General features: G+C 34.9%; 1 protein-coding gene and 1 long non-coding RNA gene across 2 annotated transcripts; both read right to left on the reverse strand.

Moving 5' to 3' along the window:
• Positions 1-295: 295 nt before the first annotated feature.
• Positions 296-964, reverse strand: LOC100639578 (zinc finger MYM-type protein 1-like). Its single transcript, XM_003388914.1, has one exon. It carries the CDS (start codon positions 962-964, stop codon positions 296-298), a length of 669 nt encoding a protein of 222 aa, XP_003388962.1.
• Positions 965-6,861: 5,897 nt separating this feature from the next.
• LOC109584663 (uncharacterized) lies at positions 6,862-14,093 on the reverse strand. The gene is made up of 3 exons (XR_002186118.1): positions 14,076-14,093; positions 12,786-12,787; positions 6,862-6,872 (listed from the first exon to the last, which is right to left on the reverse strand). It is a non-coding gene; the product is annotated as an uncharacterized LOC109584663 (long non-coding RNA).
• Between the last annotated feature and the right edge of the window lie 876 nt (positions 14,094-14,969).

A 14,969-nucleotide genomic window follows, 5' to 3' on the forward strand; every position in this document is an offset into this window, starting at 1 on the left:
TTGCAATGTACTTGTTTTCTTTGTTTCTTATCTGGTTGAATAAATTGACCTAAATTTAAATTTACCTAAAACTTTCATTTATTATGTGGCTCAATTACTTACCATCTTTTGCAGGAAACCCAAAATAATCCCAAACTTTGCTGGTAGCGCCACTAGGTGCCAATAGATGTGTTTTTGGAAGAGAGCAAGAAGCCATCTGTTGTTGTGATTAATCTTAAACAAGCTGTCTGACCACATGTTTACACAGTGCGCATGCGCATTACATATGCCACGTGGTATTCGATAGTTAACCATTTTAATATCGCGATAGTGATAGTACTGTACTATTGAGATAGTGATAACTATCGATACTATCGCCCAGCACTACTCGATAGAAGCCAATTAAGTTCTCATTAACACTAAAAGAATCACTATCTACCCAGCAAAAGCAAATGACAAACTGCTCACGGTTTGAGGAATCTGTTACTTCATCTGCCATCAACGCATAGTAAGCATTATCGTGCACATGTTTAGATATTTTACGAAGGATGGAATTGCCCATGATTTGTAAAATTTCATTCTGAATTTCTCCAGACGTGTACTTTTCACACTCTTTTGGCAGCCATGTTTGCAAGGCAGGATCTGTTTCACTTTGAAGCTTTAATAGCTGAATAAAATTCCCCTCATCACTGCTGTGACCCCTAAGTGCCAAGCCTTGCCGAGCAGAATACTTGATTGACCTAATTATAACATGCAACATCCTACGATTGACTTGCCTTTCCTCACTCAATGACCTCTGCATAGTGAGTGCAATATCTTCACATTGCTCAGGAAGAGTGTGGATATCAACTGCTTCCTTATGGCAATCACTTACTTCATGCTTCTTAAAGGCAGTGGTCGCATTCTTCCAATTGGAGAAGCCTCGGGTAGTAAAGGAATCTTCACGCTTTGATGATTTCAGCTGTCCAGATTCCACTGCTTTCATACAGTACCAGCAGAACACGCTGTCATTGGACTCATTATAGTGCAGCCAAGAAAACTGCTTTGTCCAATAAGGTTTAAATGAGCAAAACTTGTCCCCAAACTTCTTTTTAGGAAACGGTAGTCATCAGAAGGTTGATTGGGCTTTGATGGAATGGCCACTTGAACTGGATTATCAGTTCTAGCTGGTGACAAACTGGAGCTGCTTTGTTCACTGCCTGGAATTTCATTGCTGTCTGGAACAGCTGGAGCTGATGGAGTATTGCAGGATAACCTGACAAATCCCATTGATAACAAGTTAGACTGCTTAGACATGCTTCTTCACCTGCAATAATAACAGTTTTAATAATTATTTTTATTAATAATAATGATTATAAATATTAAATAACTAGATAATTTTAATAAAATGGCAGCTCTCAAAGATTGGCAGGGCAGGTGCCATACCTGTTCTATAGGCAGCGACGCCTCTGCACGAAGTAGGTATATTGATACATGCATCAAATAGCATTAGGAAATTGAAGTTGTATAGCTCTGTGATTTTGGTGAGCAATGTCACACAAAGAATGGTGTGCCATACTTTTATCAATCTGCATACTTGTATCCTAATGATGATTCTGATAGCAAATTAGATACCGTAGGTCAGAATATATTTGCGGCTGCTTATTTTTGCGATAATAAAAACTAATAAAAAGGTTCAATTAAATACCATGGAAACCAATCGATTGTTGCTATGACAATAAGACCACGTATTTATACAATTACAGTGTTCAGCAGCTACTTATCTATTCTTTAGTAGATTTAGTGGGAGCCATCCAATTCTCCATCCGCTATCTTCTTGTATGGACCACTACCTTTGAGCTCTTTGCTGCAAATCCTTGCTGCTCCACTTGCTGGTGATAATTAACCACGCCCAAGTTAATAAATGGGAGGAGAGTCCCACAAATGGGCCAAGATATGGCGGGGAGAGTGAAGGGAGTAGCTCTGGTTGAAACAGCTCCAAAGAGATTAAGGATTAGTAACAGCAAGAACAACAGCCCAAGAACACTGCAACAGAGTCTTTTGCTATTAATATTGTGGATTTAAAAATTAAAATTGCATTTTTAACCATGGTAATTGCTGAGTGCGGGACAAAATCGCGAATATATCCTGACCTACGGTATTCCAATTGCAATCAGTCTTGATACAAGTGGCATCTGTTATGTAGCGGGGATTGTTGATGTGTCATATATTGTAGAGTAGAAGAATGTAATGATGATAGTGATTTTGAAGTTGACAATTTGGATGAAAATAATAGAGTGTATACCAATAAGAGAAAAGCCTACCCTCAAATGGCACTGTACAGACAGGTGTAAGCCATTATTCAAAAGTGACGTTAGTTCCATCATTGAAGTTAGATGTTAGTTTCAGGAACCCATTAGAGAATTGAAGAAGCATTTAGATGCGTGTGATTATTGCGCTAATAAACATTATATGACAAGATCTTTGTATGAAGTAGATCAAGTGCATCAACTTGAGTTCTCTGATCACCTAATTCTAACTGTAATTGTTAAAAAAGATAAAAATGGTGTTGAAAAAAGTTTAAAGTACTCTGAAATTGTTTCTGACAGGATAGGTCATCCTATTGAGCGTAGTAGTAATCATACTGAGTGTAAAAGTATGCTGCGTATTTTACGTAATGCATCTGTTCGCCTTTTGAAACACTTTAATCTTGCTAAAAATGCCCATTGAACAATAGATATTATTGATTCCTCCCTTGCTGATGGTGATATAGCACAATTGAAGAAATTGAAAATCAGTGAAGCTGATGAGACTCAATTTTATAATTTGTATTACACTCTTAATGATAATGAAGATGAATGACCCTTAAGAAAACTAAGTTTAGATACTGTACTTTATTATTAGAATTCAGATGCTATTAATAAATTTAAGAAAGCTTTGTTTGATCAGGCTGTTAATGCTTGTTGTAGCTGTGAGAAGCTGTGAGAAGCTAAAAATTTAAATAGCAATGTTTGGAGTACCCTATTTGGTTACATTAGAGATTTTGATCGTACAGCATTAAATGAAGTTAAGTATACTTGTTATCATTGTAAACCTATTATTAGGAAAAATAAAGTCCCAGCACGTTATGTACTAAATGGGTTAAAGTGTGAGCCACTACCCAAAGATTGGAAAAATTTGAATTGTTTTGAGTTACCAGTTGATACAGAGAGCCAAATGTTTTCAGACTTTTGTTTGGCTAGGCACACACACCTTAGAAGTGCTTACATATAATTCTCTCCAGGCTCTTGGAAGTGCAATGTTTTATTTACCCCTACCATTAGAAATAACCATGGTAACTTTAAATGTGATTTCTATAGATTCAAATCATTTACCTAATCAAGAACTATATATTATTATTAATGGACAGCCTACTAAATCAAATAATGTCTGGCGTAGTTTATTTGATGTAAATAAAATAAAAGCAGCACTAAAAAAATTAAATGAAATAAATTGGCTTTATAGAAATGTAGACGATGATTCAATTGACAAATTATCTATAAGTGTTATACAAGTAGTAAGCAATGCTGCTTGTGAAATGCTTGTAAAAGCAAATGATCAAGATTTAAGAGGCCTTTTGGCGTATATGATTAGAAATCTAAATAGTAAAATTGCAACAGGTTTTGATAGTGGTCAATATAAATTAATGGATGTAAAAGAAGCGCTTATTGACAATTGGCAAGAGCATCTTGACTTATGCTTTCCCGCTTTTTTCCAATTAGGCAATATGGAGAGCATCATCCCAGACAAAGCTATTCAGTACAGACGTTATCATTTAGTGAATACATTAAATCAAGACTTGTAAACAAAAATTCGTGATTTCATAAAAATCATTCATATTGTCTGCACTATTACACATTGAAAATTAACAAGGCCTTCAAACTGGCATATCTTAACAGAGTATGTAACTGGATACATAACTAAAGCAGAAAAGTCATGAACAGGACTTAATGGATGAAGTCAGCAGCTGTGTCAACATATACAGAAGGCTTTGGAAAATTGGACAAAAATTACTTTGAGCCCAAGAAGTAGGGCTATATGAAGCTAGCAATATTCTTCTCAGTGAAAGTTTATATATAAAATCAGTAACTGTACAGTACACTCACAAGAGGAACAAAAAAATCAAAAACTATTTATATTTAACACTTTGGTGGACAGGGTTAATAATTACTAAATTAACCATGTGGGCAGTAGTTTGCAATGTTGTGATAGCAGCTACATACAGTTGCTAGAACATGAAAATAGCAACAACAATGACAGATGCATCTTGCTATGAGACAAAGGGACACTTAAAGGATCTGTACAGTTCCAAACCATTGTTCCACAAGTCACTATTTAGTAATTATACAGTAATGTCGCTTAGAAATTCTATCAGAAATATAAAGCAGCAATAACAAACAGAAATTACAAAATGAAACAATAGAGCAAGTGAATATACAATGTCCAGCAATGAATTAGAGCTTTTCTTATTTCACAATTGAAGAAAATAAGCAAGAAAGAGAGCCAAGTATCACTACCTCAATACCACGCCCACTTCTCTTCTCCACTGCTTAGCATGATCAAGAAGTCTTAAAATCACAAAAACACGATGATTAGACGATGAAAGCCAAAAACGACATTCCTGTTAACGTTCAAGTTCTCGTTCATAACACTTACGCATTATGGGCTTGTCCTTAAGAGGGTGGAGTCATGGGCGGACTAGGCCATGCCCATTGATAAGCGTGGTTTTTATCTTGCCTCAGCCTCATGTTCTGTCTTTACCTCTGTCTTCACCCAAGTTCACCGAGGATTTCACTGCCTTTGTATTATTATTTGCTGGAACTCTGGTAAGAGTAAGAATGTGGGGTAATATCTTTTTAATTTTGTCTCTTTATTATTTAGAAATGAATCAAAGTTTTGCTATCTTTTAGGTCTGGCTTGACACACATGACTCTGGAAATCCTTGCTGATGAGCAAATTGATAATAAAGATATATTTTTGTCCCTCTCTGAGATGCATTTTGAAAGCCTTAACCAGTGTCTAAAAATTGGACAGCATGGTCTTTTTTTTCTTTATGGCAACAAATGAAAGAGGTAATAATTATTATTTTATTATTAATTATATAAACGGGTCAGTTTTCACTTCAGGAAACTTCATCTTTGTCAACGTGCTCCTCATCAAGCACAAAACAAAAGTCAACACATCCTGGTATAGGTACTTTCAATTTAAATGCATTTTTAAAAATTTCACTTAATAAAGATTGTGTCATGGAAAGCATCAAAGAACTGGATGTATAATACAAACAAAGGCAATCATTAGTGGAGTCAAGGAAGCCCTCGGATCCTAGAACAATGACTGTATGGATATCCTGTAATAACTTCATTTCAACATTATTTCTGTTTAGATAATTTTGGGAGGTATGTATTCGGTTAAGGGCAGCGATGCCATTCCATTCCTGGTCCTAATCCCCGTAAGGTTGAACTCTTAAGAATATCATCACTGGAGGATGTTTTGCTGCGTGCATAAGAGTTATAATTTGGAGAAACAGCTAGTTTGACGAAGATGACACTTGCTAATTCATCTGGAATGATAATTGAAGTAGATAAAGCTAAATGGTTCTTAGAAGACTATTATAAAGATAATGATCTGAAGCCCAGCAGACATATGATGTACATTGTTTATGATAATGAAGGGGTAAGAAAATTTATGCAATATTTTGATTGTAATTGTTGTATGTAGGACACAACTGAATTGGAGATTTTCGGTGATGATTTGTCTGATGCAGAACTTGAGCAGTCTAGCCACATAGAACCTAAAAAAAACAAGTGACTTTAGGGACAAAAATGATAATGTGTATAAACATGGTGCGTCAAAGTATCCTAACTAAGTTGCGTTAACTTTGTCATCACTTTTTCAGCTATACATTTGCCTAGATTGATTCATGGTGTGCAATGTAGTTAGCTGTTTTGTACCTATGTCCAAAATACGGACTGTTTATTACCTGATGGGAATCTTGTGTATTATAAAGAAAGTCAGACTTTTTGTCCCAAGTGTAGTGGAGGATCCTTTTTGAGCTTTAATGAAGATCTCTTTGCTCATCTTGCTCATTTAAAAAAAACTGAGACTCTCGTAATCATGCAGTAACATTAACTTTCATTTCATTTATTCATGTTATCACTTATCACCTTTTTGCCATTATTATGGTTCATTTATGACATTATCATTTTATTCATGATATCACTTCATTCTCTTTGCCATTATAGATATGGTTCATTTATTACTCATTATTCATCAAAAATATGTAGTAAAATGCGAAATAAGTCTAATGCAGATTCTAAATTATCTGGTCGTGGTTTGCTGTAAGCTGTATGAATAGCTTCTCCTAATCTGAAGAATTCATCTGAAACAATGCTTCCTTCTCAACACTCAGATTCTGCCTCTATTGCATCTAGAATGCAGTTACTTGATGGTGAACCATGATCATATGCACCTATAATTGTATAATGTATAATGATGAAAGTACATATGACAGCATAGCATTAAGAAAAGGCAAATGATGTAGAACATTTGGGACTGCAGCTGCAGAATTTGCCATCCAGCTAGGCCTTTTTTGATGGGAGTTCCACTCAGTAACGAACTGATCTAGCTCATTTTGATTAATCTCTCAAAGCAAAATCTTACAATTTCTCTAATTCTTAATTAAAAATTAATTAATTAGTTGGCATTTCACTTACAAGTAATATGGTAAGTGTAACTATAAGTATCCATCAACCATAATATTCTAATGAATATTATCATTAAAATCACAAAGCACACTTTGAAAAATATCTACCATTTGGCATGTTGCTTTCTAAGTTGACATCATAGTGCTTCCATCCTCCGTCGTAATAATAATACTGTTTCATTAATTTGTCATTATATACCTGATTACTCATAGATTTCCCAAAAATTAAGCTTCTTTTCCCAGAAAGACGGTCTAAATCATAATGTCTCAGAATGGGTTAGACTACAGAAAGTGTAGAAGTTTCTGTGCCCCTGAGCATCCTTGGACAACCTAAATAAATACACATAAAAAATAAAAATTTAATAGGCAAAATATCATGTCTACTGACCTTGAGTACGTACTGTATTAACAAAATAACTGGTAATAATTTTGGGATCATTATTAGATGAAGTAACTTTTAAACGAAGTATCTTACGAGACTATCAAAATATTATGTATATGAGAAGTAAAATGCGTAGCCTTCCAAATGCCATAAATAATTTGGGCCTTTATTGAGATATACTCGGCGTTTAAACCTTCTTGACTTCCAAACTTTTAGTACCATCTGGATCCATAACTGCTAGCAACATCATCACAGTGTCTCTATTGTATCACAAAGCACATAATTAATAATAACTTACTTCAATAGACCCTATAGGGTGCTACCTTCTACAAGCAATTATAAATATCGTATATGAGACACTGTTTGTAATCTTCTATATCCTATCCACATTCTTTAATGAAAAAATGTCAAAATTCTCCTGCTGGGGAGCAAAACCAGGCTAAACCAATGGAAAGGAGGCCAAAAGCAGCCTTTGTGGACAAGTGCCTTGGAGTGCATTGAAGCTTTTTCTCAGGAGACATTCTGGGCTCTATTCTTCACTCTTATTGGTATTTATTGACACTCAAGCAAGCCACGAAGGCCTCTTGTTCCTTGTTTCCCCATGTAGCTACACGGTATCTTGCTGTCCAAATCATGAGTGTAAGTGGATACCGTAATGCAATAATTACTTGCAGAAATTAGTGCCCTATAGGGTATATACCTCGAAACTGACAACTTGTACTTTATTTGCAGTCTGCCTATAGCCAAGTAAACTCCCAGGTCCTTTTAACTCTTTCTATTAATAAATCAAATTTATACGAACCCAATAGCATAAAAGTTACCTTAATAGCTTTCATAATATCTTCTAACGAGTTCCATGCTCTTCCAAGACCATTTGTAAATCATTGAATATGCCAAAAACTGTTTAATTAAACATAATAGAAATCAGTAATTACATTTATGCTACCTAATCTGTTTCACAGGTTGAAGTATATACTGAATCTCTTTTGTACTACATCCAATCCTCTTAAGCTCAGTAATAATACTTTTCAATTGTGCCATTTTACCACACTCCTACCAGTACTACCCATGCATTGCTCCGCCTACGCACGTGGTGCACTATTCACACCCCAGCACACAATCTAATGAAGATCAACAAGAATTTAAGAACACGAACGTGAACGGAAATGTCATTTTCGGCTTCTGTATTTGACTGTATGAATGCCTTCTGCAGGTGCTACTCCAAGTATCCCGTAGATTCTAGGCTTGTTCTCTCGATAAAGAGAAATGGGAGAAAAGCGCTCCTTGTCTCCATAGATATTAAATGACAGGGATTGGAAACAAAAGCGTGGGCGTAGCCCAAACTCCATTCATTTGTATTGCTGCTAGGCTGACAGAGGCTCGTTGAAATTTTTTGTCACCATTTACCCTTGATTTTTTTTCTCTTAGAAACAATATCTCGCGAAAAAGTGTTCCTATGCAAGTGGAATTAATGCATCGAGAAGCCTAATGTATCCTCTTAATAACTCTGTTTTCTATTGTATAGATAATTTTACTATGTTCATTTTATGGCTCTTTTAAAACCATAGAATGTATTTTTTGTCATTATAATCCCTTTTTTGAAAACAAGCTAGAGTAAGATACAAGATCTTTATAATCATATAAAAGAGCTTTCATTTGCATATGGAATGATACTAGTTAGAGTTAGAATCCTTGAAGCATGAGTTTGTTACAACAGAAAAAGGGCGAAAAATGAAAAAATTTTGTTGTACCTCTAACTCGTTGCAAAATAACGTTGTAGAAGTAAAAACCTTGCTGCAGGTAGTCCTAAACTTTCTATATGGAACGGTAGGTATATCATAAGTAAGCGTCCTCTTGGATTTCCATAAATATCCTTCGAAGTCATTGCAGCACAGCCTCACTAATGGAGGAGATGGGAAATCAACCAGGTATTGGGCCGGTAACCAATAGCAACATCAACTAGCCTACGCCCCCGTTTCCAATCCCTTTCATTTACTCTATTATCTATGTTGTCTCAGTTGCTTTGAGACCACGCCCACTTCACTTTTCCATTGGTTTCTATGGCGGGTGATAGGCAATACTGTTTCCCTTCTTTCTAGGTGCTTCATATACCTTTTAGCTACTTGTGATAGCTCTTTGAACTCCACGTACATTGAAAAGCAAGAATCTGTTTTCTATTTTTTGAGTGCTTTGTGTATGAGTGGTGCAGCGAGCACTGTTTGTAGCCTAACTACACGACATTGTTTTCTCCCTCTGTAACTAATTAGAGCCACAAGAAAGCAGTTTCTAACCATAAAAACTGTAAGAAGAAGGTTAGATAAAGCCTACAAACTCTACTATCCCCGTAAAACTAGTTTAATAACTTTTAGACTCATAGCAAGGCAAGTGCCACTATAGTCGCACATATTGAGTCATTAATGATGTGGGCACTCGACTATAGTTGCGAGTATGCATCAAAGACTTAACTAAAATAGATCAATCTTTGAAAGACATTTTTAATCCTAGCATAATTAAAGACTTTTACCCAACAAGACCAAATATAATGGAAGATGCATCACTTTACAAATTTGTGGCTAATTACAAATTTGATAAATAGTAGAAAATGGAGAAAGAGAATACACTTCGATCAAAGCCAGTCCTTCCAAACCATAGGACATTTAATCCTATGCAAGAAGCAAAGAGAAGATTTTTATTACTCGCTGATATTTTTATTTGTGCCTTTTAGAGAAAGACCATACTCGTAATGGAAGGAGAAACAATGCTAAAAGCTTTTAGGTGTCACTGAGAAGCATCTATACATGAGATTGGAAATCGTTTCAACAAACTACACAAATTATTAGAAGCTGAGCGTAATGGGAGGAGAACAGTCAAAATACAGCTGGTTTCACTAAAGAACTTCATGATGACAAGAAAGGTGATAAGCCTCAATTACTGGGCGAAGTAATGAAAGTAGCTGATATTGCTGACATGCACATAAAAGTGCCTAATTTAACATTAGAGCAAAAGAGGCAATGCATAATATAGATCAAAAAAGAATTTTTTTATAAAATTAAGAGTCACCTTATAAGTCAAAAAGACAGTGAAGATTTATTAGAGAATGAATCTTCAAGACTACTTACAGCAGATAATATTAAACTATTAGTGGTGTAGGTGGAACTGCTAAATCATTTCTAATAGAGGCAATAAAATGCCTAGTTGATGACATATGGCATCCAAAAAGTGAAATTTTGTGCTATAGTGGCACCAATAGGTGTAGCCACATTCAATGTAACTAACAATACATAGATTATTTCATATGAAGAGTACTAAAGAGTACGAAATAAGCTGTATTCTTTATTCTTTAAAATACCTTCTGTTTGTCTTATTATATAGGCGGTAGCCTATATGTAGGGTTGAGGTTGATTTTTCAAGATGGCGACCAAATTTATAATTTTCAAATGATTATAACTCATCTGTCTTACCTTTTACGGCCTTGTAAATGGCTTAGATGAGCTCTCCTTCACTGAGCGATTCTCCTGGTACCTTTAAAGTGGACTGCAATGTAGTGAGAGCAATTCTGGGTAACAGGCCCAAATTCAAATTTCTGCAAAATTCTTCAGACTTTTTCTTCTTTCTTTCATCTTTTTCTATCACCCTTTTAATCTTTTAAGCTAGGAAACTGCTCGAGCAGGCTTTCACATCATTCTTCTAGACTTTGGTCAAGGACCACAAAGGTAGTTTTAGAATCATTCATTTTCTTAGGCAAAACAGATGTATAAATGGGCGTGATATAACACACCCTTTATGCAGATGCCATTTTGAAACATTGCACTTGCGCAGAGAGTTGCTATAGTGACTACCTGTGCAGATTGCTGAGTGAGTACTGCTGATCCAAGTACAGTTGCTCTATTCCTTTTGTCTCTTCTTCTGCTTGCTAGTAAAGAGCGCACTGAGTAAGAGATCACCAGTTCTTTTAAGAGCTAAAAGGTGAATTGATTAAAAATTTTTAAAGATTAGATTTAATTCTTTTAAAATCCTCTGTTAAAACTATAGAGTGACTTGAACATTCAGCTGCTAGCTCTGTTATTTGAAGATACAGTCAGCTGCACTTGATATCTAGACAGCACTGTTATAATTATAAAAGATAAGTGTTCCAAATGATAAGCATGAGATTTGCTACTAGCATTGGTCATTGTACTTGTGTTTCCTTCATAATTTGTGTTATAGTACTTGTTTCTAGTTTTAGTTCTAAGTGTACAGTAGAGTGCGAAAAAAAAGACCAGTAGCGCACAGTAGCGAAGAGTAGTTCGATGCTAGTTCCATAGTACTCGTTATGCATGGTACAGTATACAGTACATGTAGTCATAGCTAGCATCAGATCAACATGTCTCCATTTCAAAAATCATTGCTTTCAGTAGGTCACTGCAGCATTTCACAACTATCAATTTAGGAATGCCTGGTAGTCTTTGTGACAATTTATCTCCTAGAATGAGAAGAACCTTCTGAAACATGGAGGACCATATTATATTAGCTAGTGAAACTATTCTTGATCCTGGATTAAAGAAGATTGCTTATAGTGATTGAAGTTTTGCAGATAAAGCAGTAATATAGGTAGTAAACAAAGCCTTATTGCAGAGAAGGAATAGTGTGGTCTCAGATAGTGTTCCAGTAGTGGAGCAAAGTAAGAGTAATGAGTCCAGTGGTAGAGATGATAGTTCATTGTGGGCCTTTTTTGATTAGCGTGTGGCTAAAAGCTCTTCATCCGGTACTGATGGAATTGATGTTGCTACTGAAAGAACCAGTCTCTAAAAGTGAAGATTTTAGATAGGAATGAAGACCTGATAGTTTGGTGAAGGGAGCATGAAGCAATGTATCCAAATCTTCATAAATTAGCTATGAAATATCTCAGCGTTCCTGGTACATCTGTACTTGCAGAGCGCCTTTTCAGTAAAGCTTGGGAATTTCTGCCCTAAGGAACAGACTCAAACCGAAACATGTTAACATGATGCTATTTCTTAATAAGTACCTATAAACCGTCATCATTCTGGCCATTATGATGCACTATTTTGTGAATAAGATATTTGTGTGGCTTTAGTCATTAAATCGTTAATTAATTATCGAATCGAAAATAACATTCATAAAGTGATTTTTATAACTAACATATCGATATCGTATTGTTTCTTTTTAATGCTGTATCACCCATCACTACCGCACAGTAGTCTATAGCAACTTTGCTCATGCGCATGTAATTTCAAGATGGCATCTGAAAAGGAGAGGGGTGTGATGATCACGTCCAAGTAATTAGTTTCTAACTTTAAACTAATAAGATAATAAAAGCACTTTTCTCATCCATGACCCAAGCCCAAAGGAATGGTGTAAAAGCCATTTTACGCTGTTCATTATGTTAAAAAATTTCCGTGTTTATAGAGGAAATATGACATAAGAAAAAGTCTGAAGGTTTTTGCAGAAATTTGAATTTGGGCCTATTCTCCAGAATTGCTCCCGTTACATTACAGGTCACTTTAAAGGTACCCGAAAAACCGCTCAATGAAGGAGAACTGATTTGAGCATTTTATAAGGCTGTGCTGAAAGTTATAAGCATTTGAAAATTGTAAATTTGGCCACCATGTTGAAAAATCAATGTCAACCCGACGTACAGGCTCCCGCCTATATAATAGCAAAAGTTAAGCTACAATAAGACTTATGTACTTACTTTGTTTATACCACTGCTATTGTACCAGCATCCTTGACAAAAATATTCCTACCCTGCCCCTTTTCTGTGTTCAACTATACAGAACAAAGTATAATAAAGAAGGTTGAGCTATAATAACACACATACAAATACTTACTTTGTCTTACGGCTTGCTTTTGTAGCAGCATCCTAAATCATACTTGTTCCAGAGTGCTATTTATCTGTGTTAAACTATACAGCACAATAAAGGGGTCATTTACACTTTACCAGCCTAAAGCAGATCGGCCATTTTAAGGCTATGACGTCACCGATGGCATCATAGATGGACGCCCCACAAAAGCCTGAGCTAACAGGATGCTATATAAGGCGAGCCTTGTTTGGAGGGGGCAAGGTGGAGGAGTCTGACACTAGGGCAACTCCCATTTCAATGCTATGAATGAATTTAATAAGAAATGTTACTTTAAAATGAATGTATTTGAAAGTGACAACTGTAAAGAAAGAGAAACATTGCAGATATTATTTTAATTGTGTGTAAAAGTTAAATCTGTCTTGAATGGAACAATTATTGAGTATCATTTTATGTGTAAGAGTTAAATCCATCATGAAAGGACTCTATTACACTTATTTATTGTCATTTTGTGTGTAACAGTTAAGTTTGTCTTGAATGGTCTCGACATTACACATAGTTATTATCAATTTGTGTGTAACAGTTGAATCATTCTTGAGTGGAATCCATGTGTGGGGGTGTTAATGTGGTAGACTTCTCAACAATAGAATACGTTTTATCTCTACTTCACATGTATTTATTTTAGGATTGAAAAGAATATAAAGGTATCTGATAAGAAAAGCAAAAGAGTGAGCTGAAATAATCCTGAATATAATCATATTGATTACAACGTGAGTGCAAAGTATGTGCTATCAATCGCATTATTGTATTACCATTTGTACAAGACAAAGAAGCAAAAATTCTTGCATTATTGACTATTGGATGGAATGATGTCATTTTATTATGGTATGCCAAATTACTTAGTTTATTTTGTTAGAAAATATATATTGTTATCATACAAGAGTACAATAAAATGAAGGTTGCACAGTCAGTATGGCATCAATTTTAGTATTTTACACTTACTTTATTGATTATGGATTTACAGTTATGTTTACAAACATTTTTAGCATTTAAGATAGTTATGTAATTGTGTTTAATTTACTGGTTAATTTTATGTTAATCATTGTTACTTCAACTTTTTTTTTGTTTTTTATGTGTTATCATTGTTGAAATAACTGTTTAAAATGTTTATTTAAAGCAAAACTGACACGAATACTTGTTTTGTGATTTAAAATCAAACATATGTTCATAATGACTTGCAAATTACCTTTTGTTCAAAATAATAGCTCTTTTTTGAAGAAAAACTTCTGTAAAAGTGCAAATGTCATTTATTTTTGCACCTTGAATTCAGCCAAAGTACATGTGGTCATGCGAGGCATCACAAAAGGGAAAATGGTTGTTTGCTCTATTGGTTTATACACAACTTCAATTCAGAAAAAATGTACTCTGTATTGTTTAGCAGGTAATGAAGGTATGATTTTAAGGGCAAAAGTAGTAATTGGAAGCAAGTTCTAAATGTCATAATTTTGCTCTATTTTGAAAATGAGTTAGCTAAATTTATTCTTCATTGCATCCTTGATAACACTACAGCTTTCTTTTCTGCAATAAAATAGCCAAAACTCCATAATTCTAACATAAAGTTGCATATAAATCAATGCAGCAAGCAACCATCTTCCCTTTTTTGTGATGTCACGTGTGACCACATCCATGTGCTAATGACTAGATGTGGAAATGGGGGAAATTAGCTTTTTTTCAGCATTTTCTTCACAAAAGAGCAAGTAATTTTCACAAAAGCATTTTCACAAGTCGTGTACCAAAAGAAAAATATTTTTAATTTCTAATAACAACCTAACTTTTTCCGTCAGTTGCTCTTTAACAACAATCATGCAGAACTACAGCATTAACCACGTTGTTATTGGTTAAATTGACCTGAAGTTTAAGGTTAATGTGAGATAGTTAATTTAACTACAAAAGAAAAATGGTTAAAATGAATCCAAAATTCATGGTTAATACACTGTTAAAACTGAGGTGTTGGCATACACTCGTGGGTGTCACAAATTTGGGTGTTGTTTACTATTGGGGTGTTGAATCAATCTAGCTTGGTGTTGTT

The sequence above is a fragment of the Amphimedon queenslandica genome, unplaced genomic scaffold (assembly GCF_000090795.2).
Source record: "Amphimedon queenslandica unplaced genomic scaffold, v1.1 AMPQUscaffold_13182, whole genome shotgun sequence".
Classification (NCBI taxonomy): domain Eukaryota; kingdom Metazoa; phylum Porifera; class Demospongiae; order Haplosclerida; family Niphatidae; genus Amphimedon; species Amphimedon queenslandica.

Coding starts and splice junctions, on each gene's coding strand:
- LOC100639578 (XM_003388914.1), bottom strand. CDS start 964: ATGAAAGCAGTGGAATCTGGACAGCTGAAATCATCAAAGCGTGAAGAT.